The 20,740-nt window shown below is 43.1% G+C and overlaps 1 protein-coding gene across 1 annotated transcript; it reads right to left on the reverse strand.

Annotated features, from left to right (window-relative positions):
- Positions 1 to 17,784: 17,784 nt before the first annotated feature.
- On the reverse strand, positions 17,785 to 20,476 carry LOC110502397 (transcription factor LBX1-like). The gene is made up of 2 exons (XM_021580388.3): positions 19,571 to 20,476; positions 17,785 to 18,919 (listed from the first exon to the last, which is right to left on the reverse strand). Exons 1-2 carry the CDS (start codon positions 19,884 to 19,886, stop codon positions 18,435 to 18,437), a joined length of 801 nt encoding a protein of 266 aa, XP_021436063.1. The 5' UTR covers positions 19,887 to 20,476; the 3' UTR covers positions 17,785 to 18,434.
- Between the last annotated feature and the right edge of the window lie 264 nt (positions 20,477 to 20,740).

Raw genomic sequence — 20,740 nt, forward strand, 5'->3', positions numbered from 1 at the left:
AACGTACACCAAAACAAACAAGCATCCAGCCCAAACACACACAGCCACACCCGCACAAACACACACACACAGACTGCCTGGTGCCTGTGTTGCCCCAGGGGCCCTTGGCTAGCTTAAAGGCTGCCCTGATAGGGCTGCAGGGTCTCTCTAGTCACACTTAGTGGGAGGATGAGCTGCAAAAACTGATCCATGCCTCAGCCCTCAGCCTCCCTTATCCAAAACACTATTACAGACCTGTCTGAGTCCGGCTCAGATCCTATCCCTCACTTCATTAAAACACTGCTGTCTGCATTCCTCTGTCTGTGTTTCTGTCTGTGTGTCTGTTTCTGTCTGTCTGTTTCTGCATGTCTCTGGCAATATGTTTAGCTGCCTGCTTTCTGCCTTTCTGTCTGTCTATCCATCTCTCTGTCTATATGCGTGTGTTTGAAAGAGAGAAAGAGAGAGAGGGAAAGAGGAGCAGCACGGGAAAAAAGAGAGAAAGACAGAGAGAAAGTAGAAAGTGCGTGCAGACAGAGAAAAAGAGACAGTAGTGAGTGCAGAAAGAGAGAGAGAGAGTAGAAAGTGCGTGCAGGCAGAGAGAAAGAGACAGTAGAAAGTGCGTGCAGGCAGAGAGAAAAAGAGACAGTAGAAAGTGCGTGCAGGCAGAGAGAAAAAGAGACAGTAGAAAGTGCGTGCAGGCAGAGAGAAAAAGAGACAGTAGAAAGTGCGTGCAGACAGAGAGAAAGAGACAGTAGAAAGTGTGTGCAGACAGAGAAAAAGAGACAGTAGAAAGTGCGTGCAGACAGAGAGAAAGAGACAGTAGAAAGTGCGTGCAGACAGAGAGAAAGAGACAGTAGAAAGTGTGTGCAGGCAGAGAAAAAGAGACAGTAGTGAGTGCAGAAAGAGAGAGAGAGAGTAGAAAGTGCGTGCAGGCAGAGAGAAAGAGACAGTAGAAAGTGCGTGCAGACAGAGAAAAAGAGACAGTAGAAAGTGCGTGCAGGCAGAGAAAAAGAGACAGTAGTGAGTGCAGAAAGAGAGAGAGAGAGTAGAAAGTGCGTGCAGGCAGAGAGAAAGAGACAGTAGAAAGTGCGTGCAGACAGAGAAAAAGAGACAGTAGAAAGTGCGTGCAGGCAGAGAGAAAGAGACAGTAGAAAGTGCGTGCAGACAGAGAGAAAGAGACAGTAGAAAGTGAGTGCAAACAGAGAGAAAGAGACAGTAAAAAGTGCGTGCAGGCAGAGAGAAAAAGAGACAGTAGAAAGTGCGTGCAGACAGAGAGAAAGAGACAGTAGAAAGTGAGTGCAGACAGAGAGAAAGAGACAGTAGAAAGTGCGTGCAGACAGAGAGAAAGAGACAGTAGAAAGTGCGTGCAGACAGAGAGAAAGAGACAGTAGAAAGTGTGTGCAGGCAGAAAGAAAAAGACAGTAGAAAGTGCGTGCAGGCAGAAAGAAAAAGACAGTAGAAAGTGCGTGCAGACAGAGAGAAAGAGACAGTAGAAAGTGCATGCAGACAGAGAGAGAGACAGTAGAAAGTGCATGCAGACATAGAGAAAGAGACAGTAGAAAGTGAGTGCAGACAGAGAAAGAGACAGTAGAAAGTATGTGCAGACAGAGAAAAAGAGACAGTAGAAAGTGAGTGCAGACAGAGAGAAAGAGACAGTAGAAAGTGCATGCAGACAGAGAGAAAGAGACAGTAGAAAGTGAGTGCAGACAGAGAGAAAGAGACAGTAGAAAGTGCGTGCAGACAGAGAGAAAGAGACAGTAGAAAGTGCGTGCAGACAGAGAGACGGTCTGTGCTGTGCTGCAGTGCCTCTGTCTTTACAGAAGCATGATGTGACAGACAGCTCTCTCTGTGGGGTCAGAGGTCAGCTCTAATTGGGTTAATGGACACAGAGAACCAAAACAAACAGATCTCAGGTCAGCCCAGATCAGAGGCCAAGCAGCGTCGCCCAGAACCAGAGAGGAACAACAAACGAGCAAACAGAAGCCCCTAGACACAACACCGCCACATAACAACAGGATAGGGTTACACGGCAACACTTAATACAGTCTATGTAGTTGTCCTTATGACATGTAGTTACTTTGATACTATTTTGGTCACTAGAATATCTATACCCCGTATTGGTACAATTGTAAAAGTAGCCTAAAATGAGTTACTGGTATTTATACAAAAAAAAAGGAAATCCTCTCAAACTACACACCACAAGGGCAACATAAACTCTGACCAGTTACATTACAGCAGTACACTGAGCATGAATGATTGACATTTCACAGTTAGGCACTAGATCATGACATCTAAGATTCCGGAAATGTCAACCCAATCCTGGGATTCCCATTGGCTTAGTGTTGCATGTGAACTCTAACTTACTGTAAATGACTAATCATACTACGAACTTGAGCCTGTTATACCACAATGCCCATGGCTTAGCAAATAAATATCCCTGATGGAGGGGGTAAAAGACGCGGAGACAGCACCTTTCGATCCGCAACAGGAAGCAGGAGGGAAAACACTTACTGAGGAGTCATAAAGAGCCCTAACCCTAACCCTAACCTGACACTATCACCCAAAACATGAGAACAACAGGCTACGTAGGATTTCTACTGTATCTGACATTATATCTGGTGGCATGTGATTGTAAGTGACATCAACTGTTGCCCTCCTCATAGAACAGTCAGAGGAACTCTAAAAAGTAATCACTCATAACACGCCACAGAGCCGAAGCCAGTGTCGATCTAATGGTCTCCGTAAAACGTCTGTCCAGCTGTTAAGCACCTGCATCCATCTCTCTCATACAGATTCTGTTTAGGCAATTTGGCACTGAATGTGTCAGAGTGTGTGCCTCTGTGTGAGTTCACGGAAGCCTGAGGTGTGCGTGTTTGTCGGACTACGGAAGGGCTGTGTGTGAGTGCGTTGTGAAAGAGTTAGGATCTGTTTGGGTCAATAACGAGGAGAGGCAGCACTGTGTCACTCAGCAAGATAAACAGTGTCAGAGTTTAAAACAGCCCAGACCCCTCTGTCCACACACACACTCACATGCACACTCCCTGTTGCTTAGGGGAAACCCCAGACGTTTCACCATTGTGTGGTAGCCCTGAACTAGACCACCTGATTGATCTAGTCAAAGGCTTGTTGATTAGTTGACAAGCTGAATCAGTTGTGCTAGCCCTGGAATAGATCAAATACATGGAATGGCTGGGGTTCCAGTAAGGTATCTTCTCTATATTTCTACAAACACCTCCACGCCACATAGCACCTCTTCTTTATCTTTACACACGCCTATCTCTCTCTCCTCTCTACATCCTCTCTCCTCTCTTTCCCCAGTAACTTCAGGCAGGCAAAGCCACCAGCCAACTGTCTAACTTGTCCTGATGTTGTCATCATGCCACCCAGTGACAGCGTAAACACCTCCAACAGAGGGGGGGGTGGGGGGGGGGGGGGGTGCCGCATGGGGCCCGCGACTTTAACTGCCTTTAATTGTCCAAACTTTTGTTTGACATCACAGGAAAACATCCCAGCATCAATCTAGAGCCAATTACAGCAAGTTCACGCCAGGCAGGTGGAGTCAACGCCTATCGGGCCTCTGTCGCCGTGACACCAGGATGATTGATCACCGCGCTGCGGCAACGGCTCTCTAACCTGATCAGCCAAATTACCGTGGCGACCGCGGGGGCCATCTGAGCCTCGCACCGCAAATTAAATCCACAGCACTCGTCAGATCACACACACACACAAACGCACGCACGCACACACGCACACACACATCACACTTACATCACACACCCAAGGCAGACTACATCCTCTTGTCCTCTCAATCAGAGAGAGAGAGAGACCGCCACCATTGTCCCAGGGGACCACAGCACCAGGTGATGGGAACGGACGGAGGACATTAAGACATATTAATGTACTAAAGACTTAATGAAGCTCAGTCCAGTACTCAGAGAGAAGAGAGAGGCTACCGGAGTGGAGGGTCTCGTGTTTACTTTATTAGTTTACAGCAGATTAATGGGGCTAATCATTTAAGTGATGGAGATGGATTACCCTCTCAAAGCTGGCCCTGGCCCCAATACCAACCCCTCCTTTACCACCCCCACCACCACTCCTCTTCTCTCCCCTCTGGATCGCCCACCTCTCTCTTTTTCCCTGCTTGGTCAATCTTAAAGCAACATGGAGGGAGGGCGCATCGCAGAGGGCGCATCTTTTGAGCCTAAAAGGAAGACAATCCGTGCAAAAGTGTAAGAGTAGACCCAGCCGCAAATAGATGATCTAACAGGGATTCAACAGCACAGATTCAAAAACGTTAGAAAGTGACTGACTACATGTGTGTGTAGGGGCGGGGGGACTGCTTTTAGGATTTCCATTCTGAATCTTAAAGGGGGGAAAACAGAATCACTGTCAAACCTTGACGTGGAAATGGATTATCTCTCTGATATATCAAAAGTACAACTTCATTGTAACCGTATCTGATGAAATAGACCGGATGCAATAGTGCACGAGCCTACTGTGAAACCTTCGCAAATCAAGATAAGGTCATAATGTATACTGAGGCAGGGCCTGTTTGTTGTCTCATTGGGTTTGGGTCTGTGCTTGAGGTTGATGCCGCAGCAGACGGCATCAGTTTATGGCAAATTAGGACACCATTGTCACTGTGGCCCAGCCCCTTAGACAGGATATTGCATCGCTTTGCTGGTAATAAAAGTGTCACACACACACACTCCTCTTTACATCTCCCTCCTCCAACTCCTCCTACCATCTCCATCACTCCGCCCGCTGCTGGCAGTATTTGAGTAACACAGCGTCCACCAAGAAGTTTAATTACTGTCTCCTCTTTCTCTATTTCTCTTTCAATCCCCCACTTCCCACTCTCCTACCCACTGCAAGATAGATCTCAGTGTCAGAGGCCCTGACACATGAAGACAGAGCGCAGGTACCACTACATATGCATGCACAAGTGTACACACACACACACACACACACACACACACACACACACACACACAAACGCACACACACACATACACACTTTCTGTCCCTCAATTCCCGCTCTCTCTGATTCCGTCGCTACAGGGGAACACAGTCGGAGTATTGTTCCAAGACAGAGTGAAGGGTGTGGACTGAGATATAAATCAGAGTCAGTGTTAAGTAAAGTTTAGATCAGAATGTGCACGCAGGAGAAGAGCTCATTCTAAACAGCACTTAACCCGTAAGAGGCTACAGTAACATACATATAATAGTAGGTCCATTTAAAGTGTTATATACATACGGTGGTGCATCAATGTATAACAAACGCAAAACCTCCCAAAGTTACATTGGCTGATACTGTACTCATATATGCACACCAACTAGCCTAACCGTTAAATCCCTCGACTGCAAACAAACCCCAAAAACCGCATAATCACATATTCAAACATACACAGTAATATCCTCACAAATATTTACACGGGCTAAACCAATAAACAATACCACACAGTAATGAATTACAGTTTCTCAATCGTGTAGGCTTTTAAGCATTTTTTTTGGAACAATTGTGCCTTCTCGAAATCTTAAATACATTCATCAAAAGGACACGACTGCCTATATAAAAATATATATATATTTAAAAAAGGCAACCGTACTTATCTCTTGAGTCAAAGCAGGCAAAAAAGAAAGTTAGTCTGTGTTTTAGAAATCCCAGTAGATCAATAGATTTTCTTTGCAGTCACTAAATCATGACAATCCAAATTGATAAAGGTGCGGAATGATGGGCAATTACTGTCATTTTATGCTTCTTTCACGAAGCAATTCATACACATCAAATTCAATATTACTCCTGATAAAAACAAATGTATAAAGAAATAGGCCAAGCACATTCTGTCCAGGATTCAATTACCGGTATCATCACAATCCAATTCCATATATTAATTAAATACAAATGTTGGTTTGCTCAAGGTTTTGTAGACTTTCCGTTGTTGCACAGAAACACAATCCACAATAGAAATAAGGAAAGGTGAATACAATGGAGGAACACAACTGAAATGAGTGTATGGCCGTCAATCCACACCAAAGCAAAGCTCCCTAATGTAAGGAAGGTCACAATGTTGTAAATGATGAGGAGTAAGCAAAAGTTACGCGGAAGCAACCCATCTTCATCTCTGCACGTCCGCAATGTTGTAATAAAAACAACAACAACAAAAAACAATTAGACAATCCCCATTTACTAGATATTTGCGTGTATTGACACTGATGGGGTGATTTAGAATTGTGTGTAGTAGTATTTACTGATGTTCATACTATCAACCATCAGTTACAGTTAGGGTTAGGTTTAAAATAAGGGTTAGGGTAAGGGTTAAGGTTAGGGTTAGGGCTAGGGTTAGGATTAGTAGATAGTTAGTTGAAATGTTACTGATAGTCTGTAGAGCATCTACAGATGGACTTTCCAAATAAATACCCGTTTCTCTTCTGATGAAAACAATGTGCTCATGTTCTGTGAACAAAACATTGAAGATAGGATTTTGTATTCACTGAGGACCTTTGTATTTAAAGTTTTGCTAAAGGCGGTCTAAGCTATGCAAGTCAGGTACGAAGGCAAGACAATGATCAGACGATCTGTAAATGTATTTGAGCGTTAGATCATTGCTGTTCTGCTATAGATACATCTCAAAACAGATCCTAAAATTGCTAGTAGGAGATTGAGAAAAACGGTATGATCTACTGTTTGGAGTGGAATTCTGTAGATAATACTGTGATTATTTTCTAGTGCTTTCTACTATTTTGTTTTGACAACTTTGAGAGACAAGTTGCTCAACTGTCTCTTATCACAAGAAAAGAAAAACATGAAAAGAAAAATGTAACCTTTATTTGTCATGTTGACAATGAAATATTAGCCTTTTTTTTGTTGTTGTTGTAAAATATCCATATCAATTATTTACCATGCAGCGAAATGCAATATGATAGAGAGTAATATGTTTTCATGCGGCATGCATAATTCCAATGCCTTTTATTCATGTGAATATAAATGAGACATCATAATAAAGCTCCTTGCATGGGCATGGTAAGAGCTTTACATAATATGAAGAAGTTTTTTTTTTCTGTGTCACTGGTAAGAATATTCCCTCTACTTCCCTCTGGTGGAGAAAAAGAGGAGAGAACAGACAATGAGTCAATGAGAAAATCTTGAGCAGGATACCCAGACAGATGAACAGATATTCAGTCCCGGTCAAAAGTTTGGACACACCTACTCATTCAAAGGGTTTTCTTAAAATTTTTTTGCTATCGTCTACATTGTAGAATAATAGTGAAGAGATAAAAAAAAACAATGAAATGACACATATGGAATCATGTAATAACCAAAACAAAGTGTAAAAGTGTAAATTTAATATTTTAGATTCTTCAAAGTAGCCACCCTTTGCCTTGAGGACAGTGTTGCATACTCTTGGCATTCTCTCAACCAGCTTCATGAGTTCCCACATGTGCTGGACACTTGTTGGCTGCTTTTCCTTCACTCTGGGGTCCAACTCATCCCAAACCATCTCAATTGAGTAGAGGTTGGGTGATTGTGGAGGCCAGATCATCTGATGCAGCACTCCATCACTATCCTTCTTTGTCAAATAGCCCTTACAAGGCCTGGAGGTGTGTTTTGGATCATTGCACTGTTGAAAAACAAAACAGTCCCACTAAGCACGAAACAGATGAGATGGCGTATTACTACAGAATCATGTGGTAGCCATTCTGGTTAATTGTGCCTTGAATTCTAAATAAATCACAGAGTGGCACCAGCAAGGGACAACCACACCATCACACCTCCTCCTCCATGCTTCATGGTGGAAACCACACATAAGGAGATCATCCGTTCACTTACTCTGCGTCTCTCAAAGACACGGCAGTTGGAACCAAACATCTCAAATTTGGACTCATCAGACCAAAGGACAGATTTCCAGCGGTCTATTTTTTCTGCAGCATTTCAACCATGAAGGCCTGATTCATGCAGTCTCCTCTGAACAGTTGATGTTGAGATGTGTCTGTTACTTGAACTCTGTGAAGCATTTATTTGAGCTGCAATTTCTGAGGCTGATAACTCTAATGAACTTATCCTCTGCAGCAGAGGTAACTCTGGGTCTTCCTTTCTTGTGGCGGTCCTCATGAGAGACAGTTTCATCATAGTGCTTCACGTTTTTTGCGACTGCACTTGAAGAAACTTTAAAAGCTCTTGAAATGTTCCGTATTGACTGACCTTCATATCTTAAGGTGGACTGTCGTTTCTCTTTGCTTATTTGAGCTGTTCTGTCACGTTCTGACCTTAGTTCCTTTGTTATGTCTTTGTTTTAGGTTGGTCAGGGCGTGAGTTGGGGTGGGTAGTCTATGTTCTTTTTTCTATGTGTTTGGCCTAATATGGTTCTCAATCAGAGGCAGGTGTCGTTTGTTGTCTCTGATTGAGAATCATACTTAGGTAGCCTGTTTTCCCTATTTTGGTTGTGGGTGTTTACATTTTCTGATTAGTGTTTTTCTGCACAGGACAGTTTTTTTTTTTTTTTCTTGGTTTATTCACGTTGTTGTTTTGTATTTCAGTGTTCCATTATTAAAATCATGAACACGTACCACGCTGCGCTTTGGTCCACACCTTCTTCCATCCACAACAGCCGTTACAGAAACACCCACCAACCAAGGACCAAGCAGCGTGGTATCGGGCAGCAGCGATTTCTGGACTCATGGACATGGGAGGAGATTTTGGACGGAAAAGGACCCTGGGCACAGGCCAGCCCCCCGCAAGTGCCATGCGAGAGTGGGCATCCAGCAAGGGTGTGTTGTGCTGGCCCAGCGTGTTTTGTCTCCAGTACGCCGTTTCGGCCCAGGGTATCCTGCGCCGGCTCTGCGTGCTGTGTCTCCGAGGCGCTGGGAGGGTGCAGTGCGTTTTATGCCTGCGCTCCGCCCGTGCCGGGTGAATGTGGGTATTGAGCCTAAGGGAGAGGTGCGAGTGGTATGAACCAGATCTCCAGTACTCAACCCACAGCCCAGTTCAACCTGTGCCTGCACTCTGGAGGGTCCGGGCTAAAGGAGTCATCCAGCCTGTAGAAGTGGTACCAAGGCTGCGCACCATGGCTCCAGTGCTCCCCCACAGCCTGGTCCGTCCGGTGCCTCCTCCAAGCACCAGGCCTCCTGTAGGTCTCCCCAGCCTGGTGGGTCCTGTGGCAGCCCCAGCCCCACGCACCGTCAGTCAGGAGCTGCCAGAGCCGTCCGTCAGTCAGGGGCTGCCAGAGCCATCCTTCACTCCGGAGCTGCCAGAGGCGCTGCCGGAGTCTCCCATCTATTCGGGACCCACTGCAAGGGTCCCCAGTCCGAGGTCGGCGGCGAGGGTCGCCACTCTAAAGGCACCACTGAAGCGGGCAAAGAAGCGGGCAAAGACTATGGTGGAGTGGGGTCCACGTCCTGCGCCAGAGCCGCCACCTCGGACAGACGCCCACCCAGACCCTCCCCTATAGGTTCAGGTTTTGCGGCCGGAGTCCGCACCTTTGTGGGGGGGCACTGTCACGTTCTGACCTTAGTTCCTTTGTTATGTCTTTGTTTTAGGTTGGTCAGGGCGTGAGTTGGGGTGGGTAGTCTATGTTCTTCCACCTACAACAGCTGTTACATGTTCTTACCATAATATGAACTTGGTCTGTTACCAAACGCTATCTTCTGTATACACAACACAACTGATTGGCTCAAACCCATTAAGAAATTCCACAAATTAACTTTTAACAAGGCACATCTGTTAATTGAAATGCATTCCAGGTGACTACCTCATGAAGCTGGTTACGAGAATGCCAAGAGTGTGCAAAGCTGTCATCAAGGCAAAGGGTGGCTAATTTGAAGAATCTCAAATATAAAATATATTCAGATTTGTTTAATACTTCTTTAGTTACTACATGATTCCATATGTGTTATTTCACAGTTTTAATGTCTTCACTATTATTCTACAATGTAGTCTGACAAGCCATTACTGCAGACAGGTCATTAACTATGTGAGATAAGTAAGAGCTGCTGCTGAAATGGCTGTCCTGTTCTCTCTCCCTCAGCTCACCTCACCCACCTCTTCTCCCCCTCTCTCTCTTCCGTATACAAGAAAAGTTGAGGTGCAGTGGCAGTGTGTGTGTGTGTGTGCGTGCGTGCGCGCGTGTGAGTCTGCATGTGCATATGTATGCATGTCTGCTTGGACATGCGGCGAAGCGATGCCCTGACAGGCAGTTTGTGTGTCTCACCTCTCAGACTCTCTATGTTCAGTGCCTTTTGAAAGTGTTCAGACCCCTTGACTTTTTCCACATTTTGTTACATTACAGCCTTATTCTAAAATGGATTAAATATTACTTTTTTTCTCACACAATACCCCATAATGACAAAGTGAAAACAGGTTTTTAGTTTTTTTAAATGAACAGAAATACCTTATTTACATAAGTATTCAGACCCTTTGCTATGAGACACGAAACTGAGCTCAGATGCATCCTGTTCCCATAGATCATCCTTGAGATGTTTCTACAACTTGATTGGAGTCCACCTGTGGTAAAGTCAATTGATTGGACATGATTTGGAAAGGCACACACCTGTCTATATAAGATCCCACAGTTGACAGTGCATGTCAGAGCAAAACCAAGCAATGAGGTCGAAGGAGTTGTCCATAGAGCTCGGAGACAGGATTGTGTCGAGGCACAGATCTGGGGAAGGGTACCAATAAATGTCTGTGGCAGAACCTCAGACTGGGGTGAATGTTCACCTTTCAACAGGACAACGACCCTAAGCACACAGCCAAAAAAACGCAAGAGTGGCTTCGGGACAAGTCTCTGAATGTCCTTGAGTGGCCTAGCCAGAGCCAGGACTTGATGTTTGATCACATCTCTGGAGAGACCTGAAAATAGCTGTGCAGCAATGCACCCCATCCATCCTGACAGAGCTCGAGAGGATCTGCGGAGAGGAATGGGAGAAACTCCCCAAATACAGGTGTGCCAAGCTTGTAGCGTCATACCCAAGAAGACTCGAAGCTGTAATCACTGCCAAAGGTGCTTCAGCAAAGTACTGAGTAAAGGGTCTGAATACTTACTATGTTAATGTAATATTTCAGCTTTTTATTTTGAATAAATTAGCAAAAAGAAATGAAAACCTGTTTTTGCTTTGTTTTTATGGGGTGTTGTGTGCAGGTTCATAAGAGAGAAAAAATGATTTCATCAATTTTAGAATAAGGCTGCAATGTATACACATTTGGAAAAAGTCAAGGGGTCTGTAACCTTTCTAATGCACTGTATCTTTGAGTGTCTGTATGCCCCAAGTGAGTCTCTTTGTCTCTGTTTCTGTGTCTGAGGGTGTGCATATGTGTGTGTATCTCCATGTTTCCTAGAGAGACTGCCATTGTGTGTGGATATTTAACGTGTGTGTGTCTTTATTAATTTGTGTCTAGGAACATGCCTGGATCTCTCTGAGTCTCACTGTGTGTGTACTATCCAGAGCCTCAATCGTCCACACAGTGGTTATCTCTGAGCTGTTTTCCAGACACTCCAATGCTCAGCAGGCCTGGACACACCCCAGCCCTCTCCCGCAGGGTACACAACACACCGGACCTCCCCCGCAGGGTACACAACACATCGGCCCTCCCCCGCAGGGTACACAACACATCGGCCCTCCCCCGCAGGGTACACAACACATCGGCCCTCCCCCGCAGGGTACACAACACATCGGCCCTCCCCCGCAGGGTACACAACACATCGGGCCCTCCCCCGCAGGGTACACAACACACCGGCCCTCCCCCGCAGGGTACACAACACATCGGCCCTCCCCCGCAGGGTACACAACACACCGGCCCTCCCCCGCAGGGTACACAACACACCAGCCCTCCCCCGCAGGGTACACAACACACCAGACCTCCCCCGCAGGGTACACAACACACCAGACCTCATACTCAAGGGTAAAATGTGTTTTTCCTATTTATCTTTCTCTTACTGTATCAAATGCATCAAACACATGTGTTCTATGCCATTCCATTACCTCTTTTCCAGCATTTATTATGAGCCATCCTCCCCTCAGCAGCCTCCACTGGATTTCACACACTGTCATACTTTCTTTTCCAACTGCAGAGGATGCGGTAATATCAAATATGAAATTCTGTTGAATTTGTTTCTTTCAAGATATAGTTATGTGCGTTTGGTGTGAGAGGAAGGAAACCATTCCCAAGAATGCAGAACCATTTGGGCTCCCGAGTGGCGCAGCAGTTTAAGGCACCGCATCTCCAGCCCTGGTCTGATTCCGGGTTGTATCACAACCGGCCGTGATTGGGAGTCCCATAGGGCGGCGCACAATTGGCCCAGCGTTGTCCAAATTTGTTCTAAACTGAATTGACTAGTGAAATAAAGGTTATATAAAGAAAATGGAGCATTCCTTTATGAAGGAGGGTGTAAGGTACATACTACACCACAAGGTGGCAGTAAAGGCACATACATTGATAGCAGTATCTGAGCACACATATCAGGTGAACATTATCATCTCTGGTCACATGGGGGCACTAGTAACTCTAGATTAACCACTACGGTCAAAAATGTTGGTGTGAAGGCAGAGGATGTCACTGAAGACCAATTAGCAAGAATTATGTCACCATAAACACTCAACTGATGACAGCTATGTCATGAGATAACTGTGGTGGCAAGTCAGTAATGATTAAGAAAAGTACACTGATGACCCCTCTGAGGCTCTGACGTAGGAACACACACACACACACACACACACACACACACACACACACACACACACACTACCCAAATGCACTTACAGACATAAAATTTGTGCAAATTGGGTTATCAAGTAGGCCATAGCTTCATATTTCCAAGTCAAACCAAAGAACTCAACATTGGAATGGAATTATGTGTGTTCATAAATAACGATTTATCCTGATTCAATAACTTACATTCTTGTTTATGAAGATGAGCAGGGGAGTGTATTTAATCGACATCACGGTTGGATCTATAATTAATGCACATTTGGCCTCCTAATATAGCTAATGACCGTGTCTTGATGATCGGGGGTTATCTCGGCTGTTTCCATGGAAGTCAATAACAAAACATTGTCACAGCTCTGATAAAAACACAAGAGAGAGATTTGAAGATAAGATCTCTAAGCACCAAAAGGCATGTAGTTTAAAGTCATCTTTGGATTACCTGTCGGTGAACTGTGTGCCAATACTAAACTGATCACAACAGATTTGTCTCATGTCTTCTGAATCCAAAACCCTGGAGGAAGCTGCAGACAGCAGCTGTGCTCGAGGAGCCATTCCAACGCATGTGGAGCAGAGACATAGTCAGTGAATTCTGTTTGTTTATAAGCTTCTATTAAATGAATAGATGAGGTAGATTTTGCCCATTAGATAAGAGTGCTTTCACCTGAGCATTTTCAATGTGGACAATGCAAGCAAGCTGGGAGTAGGGATACTGTTGATTTGTCTATAGCCTTGTGGCCTGGTATTTTCCCTTTCAACTCTGTTTGCTGCACTGGATATAGGTTATTTTGACAATATTTCTGTAGCCTATATTTCTATCTTTTGTTGGTGCCTTTGTAATCTTTATTTTTTCCCCCATACTTGCACACTAGATAGAGATAATACACATATAATATTATTTCGTTCTGCAGATTCCAAAGTTCAAAAATGAAGTTTGACCAATAGCTAGTTATTTATATTAATTTCTATAGCTATAGAGGGTACAAAAATTAGTGGTAACAAATGGTCTCCATAATCTCACACACAGAGACACGCGTACACACACACACACACACAGTAGGTCTCTTTCCCTTTAAATCTTGAGATCTGCCTGCCCAGCATGAACACATCATAAACGTAGACAGGCAATTTCTGTTTTCACCAAATAGCCACGCGAGCTCGTTCTGCATCTCAGATTTTAATACACTTGACAAGCGGCTTAGCAGCACGCAAGGGAGGAGTGAGCCGAGCCGGAGGGAGAGAAAGAGATCCGGGAGAGAGATTTTTGGGAGTTATGCCTATCCAATGCCTCTAAATCCATTTGCCGTTTGAATTATAAACTAGAATTTGATTAATATGCAAATTCAAGGGGAAAAGGCTCGTATAATTATCTCAGTGGATAGTAATTAATCTCTGGTTAAAGTAAATTAATACATCTATCAATTTTGTCAGCGACATGCTTTGTTCAATAGCCTGTAAAATTGAAGTTCGAAATGTTAAGGGGCTGTACAGGAACTTAATATCTAAAACTTTAAAATGTACCCTATTTAGTGGTTAATCAAGCCCCCCCCCCCCCCCCATCGTAATCTATATTATTTCTCACTTCAAATCATACTAGGGGAACGTGGTCGAGCCAAGAATCGTTCAAATTCTTCTTCTTCCTTTGTTTATGATGTTGACCACTTGATCCTACCCTGATGAAAAGCTATATCAACCGAAAGGTTATTTGTCCAGAAATCATTGAAAGACAGAATGCATGATTATTTCCATTATCCATTCCAATTCTTCAAACTATTGTATTAGGGGTAATGTTAGCGAAATATGTTCTTAATAACTAACCTGAATAAAAATATATATATAAATAAAATGAAAATACTATTGTTATCAACGAAAGTGACATATGCCGCCGGCATGATAGGGCCTACTTGAATTAAAAAAGAGGACAAGCAAAAAACAAAATGCTTTGTTAGCCCTAAATAACTGTGGATAACTTTCGAAGATCATTTCAAATCAAATGACCAATTATCAAAACAAGTGATTAGGACCCGAGAGCGAGAAAGAGAGCGAGAGAGAGAGAGCGAGAGAGAGAGAGTAGGGGAGAGAGAGAGAGTAAGTCTAATGTTTACTGTAAATGTGTTATTGTTTAAAGTAAACATATAAGCCCTTAAAATTGAAATTGAATTGAGAGCGAGAGAGAGCGAGAGATAGGGGGAGGGGAGGGGGTAGTGGAGGGGGAGAAGGGTGCAGACCCTATTGTTTCAGCAGGGATTCATGCATCAAACTTCAATTTTCCAACCGAATGAACTAGTGATTTTCTTTTCCCTCCCTAGCTGAAATACACTTAAAACTTGTGGATTAATTACCATAGTGAGGTATTGGGGATTGCACTTGTCTTTGCCGTTGGACAACACATAAAATAAGGAACTGAGACCAGCACGTGCCTAACTGGAATAGCACACTTTGTACTGGTCACTGTTTGACCCTGCATTAAAGACATCCACATCAGAAACCATGTGGAAGCAATATATCTAAAGTACACTTTTTTAAAAACACATGAAGCTTCTCTGTTCTAGGATATGTTCTGCGGTGAAAATTATTTCACGTCAAGTAACGTTGAAAAAAAAGTGCAAAAACAAATCCTCGACCTAAATTTTACCCAACACAACCAATCAAAATATAAATGTTGCTGCCTGAAATGAATAGAGCAGCGTACAATATTGATAACCGTAAGAGAATCAACATTGTCCACACATGCATCCATAGGCTAATTAAGGCCTGCAATTGTTCAAGGGATACTTTGGGATTTGGGCAATGAGGCCTTTTATCTACTTCCCCAGAGTCAGATGAACTCATGGATACCATTTGTATGTCTCTGTGTCCAGTTTAAAATAAGTTAGGTAGTTTCGCAAGCCAATGCTAACTAGCGTTAGCGCAATGCCTGGAAGTCTATGAGTATCTGCTAGCATGCTAGTAGATGCCCATTGCCATAGACTTCTAGTCATTGTGCTCTACCGCTCTACTGCTCGTTAGAAACTTCCTTCAAACGGCAGGCAAAGACATAAATATGATATCCACGAGTTCATCTGACTCTGGGGAAGTAGACAAATGGCATTGCCAAAATCCCGAAGTATCCCTTTAATTCGATGTTGTTTTTTTATAATTTGATTTTGTATTATTTAATAAAAAATAATCAGGTATTTACGTGACACAAACGTAGGACTTTCGCAGTTTAATTCAGCCTCAGGGATGGGACAAAAGTTGGCTTACCCTCTGTGTGCGAGTCATAGGTCTATAACGCAGCCTCGAGCCTATTCTGCCAGACATCTTGAGCAGCGAACATTTTTTTTGCAGGGAAGGCAGCCTGCTTTAACTTCCAAACTTTCCAACCAATACTAATAGCACTAAATGGAACAAATTAGGGAGAGTATTTATAACACAGCCCAAATAATGACAACAAGAATAATTTAATAATAACAACAATAACATAGACTAATTATAATAACATTATCAAAATAGTGTTGCTAACAGGCCTAATAATATAATTTAATAATAATAAACTAGGTTACTAACAACAATATACACGGTAGAAATAAACTAATGATGATAATAATAAACAAATTGTAGGCTAATATTAACAAAGAAAATACTCATTTCAATACTAATACTTCCTCCTATAATTTGATTTCTACTATTACTGCTACTACTAGGCCTACTACTACTAGGCCTACTACTACTACTACAATTACTACTACTACTACTACTACTACTACTACTACTACTACTACTACAACTACTACAATTACTACTACTACTACTACTACTACTACAATTACTACTACTACAATTACTACTACTACTAATAATAATAATAATGAATACAAATAATAATAATGATGATAAGTATTATTATTATTATGACGACAGCCTAATAATAATTATGTGGATTGAATGCAATGAGGCTTTCATTAAACTAGGCCTAACTGAAAACAATACATTTATAGTAGGCATCCTAGATAATAGTTTTTAATAAAATTGGTTGAAGAATTATCCTCGATTCTCAACTTCAAAGGCGAGTTTTCTATTAGGCCTAGTGCGTTATGTATCTATATTAAATCTAACTCCATAATAAATTATTAACATCTTGGGTTCAGATTATTAGGCTCTCAACTTCATAAAAAAAGGTCATAGACAAAGAAAGGTAGCTAACAGAAGAACACAAAACGAAAACAAAGCTCTCTACCAATCGCACAAATGTCACCGTTTAAACATGGGACTTCCCTACTTAGCATGAAAAACACCCAGGCCACAAGATGAACTGATGGAAGATCTATCGCCCAAAAAGCCAAACGTATTATTTCTAGCTCCTCACACAAACACAAAGCACAGACCAGACCCCTCTCCAGAATGAGACTTCAATTGTGATGCATAGACTTGTTAAAGACGCGCGAGTAAAAAAAGGGTCGACAGTGATAGCTATGATGAGCCCAGATGCCCTCAGAGGAACTATGTATGCATTACAGCCTTTGTAGCAAAAAAAAGGAGGGTTTAATCAATCCATCAAATTGACTGGAATTGTGAGGAAACCTCAGAAACCATATGGCCTCCAATCGTTTGTGTCCTTTTATGTGGAATGGGACACGCTTGTCTCCGTATTGCGCGCGGCTGGAGTTCGCCCTTGCCCCATTGCCGCTGTCACACCGGGGAGCAGTACTCATTTGTCCGCCGGTTTCACGCTTCTACGTAGAGAGTGAGTGAAAAACTCACAAACAGCCTGGAGAAGCTGGCCCAGAACTCGACGTTTTTGTGCCTCCTTTATGGCCTCTGTGCTCCAGATTGGCGTTTCTCACAACAATTCTATTGAGGAAATGAAAACACACTTTGCCGGGTCAGAAAGCAGGTTTTCATTGTGTTCAATGTATTTTCAATGTGAAAGAAAAATGATATTTTGCCTCGAGGTGCATGTTAATTTAATATTGGACCGGAATGTGAGCAAATATTTGGAAACAACTAAAATATGTCATTATAATATAGAATGCTGATTGCAATAAGAGCTGGAATTAAACTAACAATGGTCCCAAAAGCATTTCATGCTATTTAGGCCTGTTCTTCAATAAAATGAATGGGAATAGTGAGAAACGAAACGTTTTATTTTGGAATACATTACACTTCATATGCCTACATTAGGTTGTAAATGATGTTCTGGCATTAAAAGGCACTTACAGGTATACAAACCATTATAAATATATTCAAATGTGACTGATATTGCAAGCAACCAGGTGAAATATGATTTATCTTTGATTATTATTTTAGAAAATGTATTCCCATCGTTATCAAACGTTTGACATATGTAGGCCTAGTTATAACACACACACACAGCCTAACATACAGTATGTTTTGTGTATTTCAATATGAATGTCCCTATAATATTCAAACCATTACAGTCGTTTAAAATAAAACATGCATTCAAATAATTCATAGGTTGAGTTACTAGCTAGTGTTATTAGCCCGTAATGGTAAGACTGTCTGTGTGTGTGTGTGTGTGTGTGTGTGTGGACAGATAATTTGTGGATAGGTTAAGTGTACATATTGCTTTTCTTTAAACTATTCCACGTTGGTTAAATGAATGGATGAATACAACAGCTGCCCGCGTCTGTCGTTGCAGATGACACAGTTCATGCGATGCTGAGTGTTCTTCATAAAAGCCTCATGAGTACATGTGGTGCATTAATGGCACTTTCGTCGTGGTAAGAGGGAGATAGATACAAAGGTAAAATCCTCAGTCATCCACGTCAATCTCCTCATCGTCGGAGCAGCCCTTACTGCTAGCATGGTCTGTATATGGCGATGAAGGCGAGGACAATAATAGTTTGTTAGATGTGTCATGCTCATGGTTCAATAGCGAAGGTGACTCGGCTCTGTTAGGGCCCAGCGCGCCGTTAGCTGCGCATTTCTCCAGCTCGGCTAGTTTGGCCATTTTCTCGAAAGACACTGTGCCCACGGCTTTGGCCGACTCCACGTCCGCCTTCATCTCCTCCAGGTCGCGTTTGAGTTTAGCGCGCCGGTTTTGGAACCAGGTGATGACCTGTGCATTGGTGAGGCCGAGCTGCTGTGCTATCTGGTCACGGTCAGCTGGACTCAGGTACTTCTGGTACAAGAATCGCTTCTCCAACTCGTAGATCTGGTGGTTGGTGAAGGCCGTGCGAGACTTCCGGCGCTTTTTGGGGTTATTCCGCGAACCGAATAGTGTCGTGCCGTCTCGCCCTGTGAAATGATATTTAGAGAATAAGAATATTAGCCTATAGGCATTTAGTGAATCACCAGGCATAATGTCGCTCCAAGAAACCTTACAGAAATAACCGCTAGACTAATAACAGGCCTGTGTATGTATGTCTCATCTAAAACCACCACCACCAACAATAACAACAATATCGCCAATAGGCTAGGCTACGTATAGGCTAATTAATAACAGACGACAATAAAGTGATACAATAGGTCTACTGACAATAATCTTAAACTAAATATTGCATTAGTTATGAATATTATGTGGATTAGTATTTTGCATACGCTTAATATTCGTGTTTACATGGTGGAACTATTCAGCTCTAATATATTTTTGTTCACATAAAAATAACCAATTCGATACACATATGTATTTTCAAATTCCTTCACAGTTGTAAGCGTTTTGGCATGGCAGGTTATGCAAAAACATGCATCGTGTTTTAATTAAATTTTCAAATTCTGAAAGAAATATGTCTGTGCACAGACCCACTGCAAGCACACACACACATAGAGTCCTTACATGATCTATTTCGTCAGTTGCATGTGTAGACCTTAAGCAGAATCACCCTAGGCTACACAGTCTGTACCTAATAACTGCATATGATAAACAAAGATGTGACTGTTCAGACGTACCTTCTGCCGCTTGAAGAACACTGACTTCGAGGCCTTTGAAGGTTTTGCTGGCTAGCTCCTCCAGAGCGCAGAGTGGGGAGGTTTGGGTGAAAAAGGCACGGCTGCACAGACTGTGACCCGAAGAGGACAGCTTCTCGCTGCAGGAGAGCATGTGCGCCGTCCCGCAGCTGGAGTAACTTCTCTTCACCGAGGGCTTGTTCAGGATGTCCTCTATACTGAACGGCGTCAGGGGCTTGCTGGAGATGGCCGGCGGCGGGAGCTGGTTCAGCGCACTGCGTCTCCGGTCCTGCATAACCGTGGGCTCTTTGGAGGTCATAGTAGCTTATCAGGTGACACTTCGGAGAGTTGTTTATGCTCTGGTTATACTTCAAAATAATTATGCCTAAATTAAAAGTTGTGGGAAATCCGATCACAGGTGCTTCTGCAACCGCATCTTGGTCGCTTTGCCGCAGGGTAGGGAGACTTTGAGTCCAGTTACATTCCCACTTTTCCTTTCCACGGTTCCGGGGTGACGCACGAGCCACAACATGAAACCATCCCGTGGACAGTGATGCCCAACAAAACAGTCGCAATTGGCCACGACTAACAATTGATCTCTTTCTCCCCCACTCGTTCTCCCGCTCACTTTCTCTCCCTCTCACTTTCTCTCCCTCTCACTCTTTGGGTATATATGGTCCCGTGCAGGATTTAGCACGAGCTGAGCAGCGGTAATTAGAGGGCATGGCCGGGGGAGGAGTCGAATTGGAATACTTAATGCTCCCAGACTTTCGTTTAAGTCAGCAATTAAAATACATTTTTTTTTGTGTGTCATATTTTTTGGTAGGCTAGCTTATTTGGCTACCACATAATGGACGCATGAAAAAAATATTGGCCTAGGCTCAATATGGTTCAGATTGAATTAACTTTAGTAAAATGCAGGATAATTTGTTTGCAGTTATGATATATATGTAAGGTAACCTATCGAGATAAAAAAAGTTTTTACTTGTTGCCTAATTTTCGATATAGGAAGTCGACATGTGCAATGGCTATGGCTGTGCGTGAACGTGTGCAGCAGCCTGCCTTTGCGTTCGTGCGTGCACGTGAGTGTAGATATGCCCTATATTTTATAAAGGCTATTGTGCAAGCAGTATATCAGGCTGATAATACTTCCGGGCAGAGAGACATCATCAC

This window comes from Oncorhynchus mykiss, chromosome 23 (genome assembly GCF_057628025.1).
Source record: "Oncorhynchus mykiss isolate SJ-2025 chromosome 23, ASM5762802v1, whole genome shotgun sequence".
NCBI lineage: Eukaryota > Metazoa > Chordata > Actinopteri > Salmoniformes > Salmonidae > Oncorhynchus > Oncorhynchus mykiss.

Coding starts and splice junctions, on each gene's coding strand:
- LOC110502397 (XM_021580388.3), bottom strand. CDS start 19,886: ATGACCTCCAAAGAGCCCACGGTTATGCAGGACCGGAGACGCAGTGCG. Junction 18,920..19,570: donor TGTTCTTCAAGCGGCAGAAG/GTACGTCTGAAC, acceptor ATCATTTCACAG/GGCGAGACGGCACGACACTA.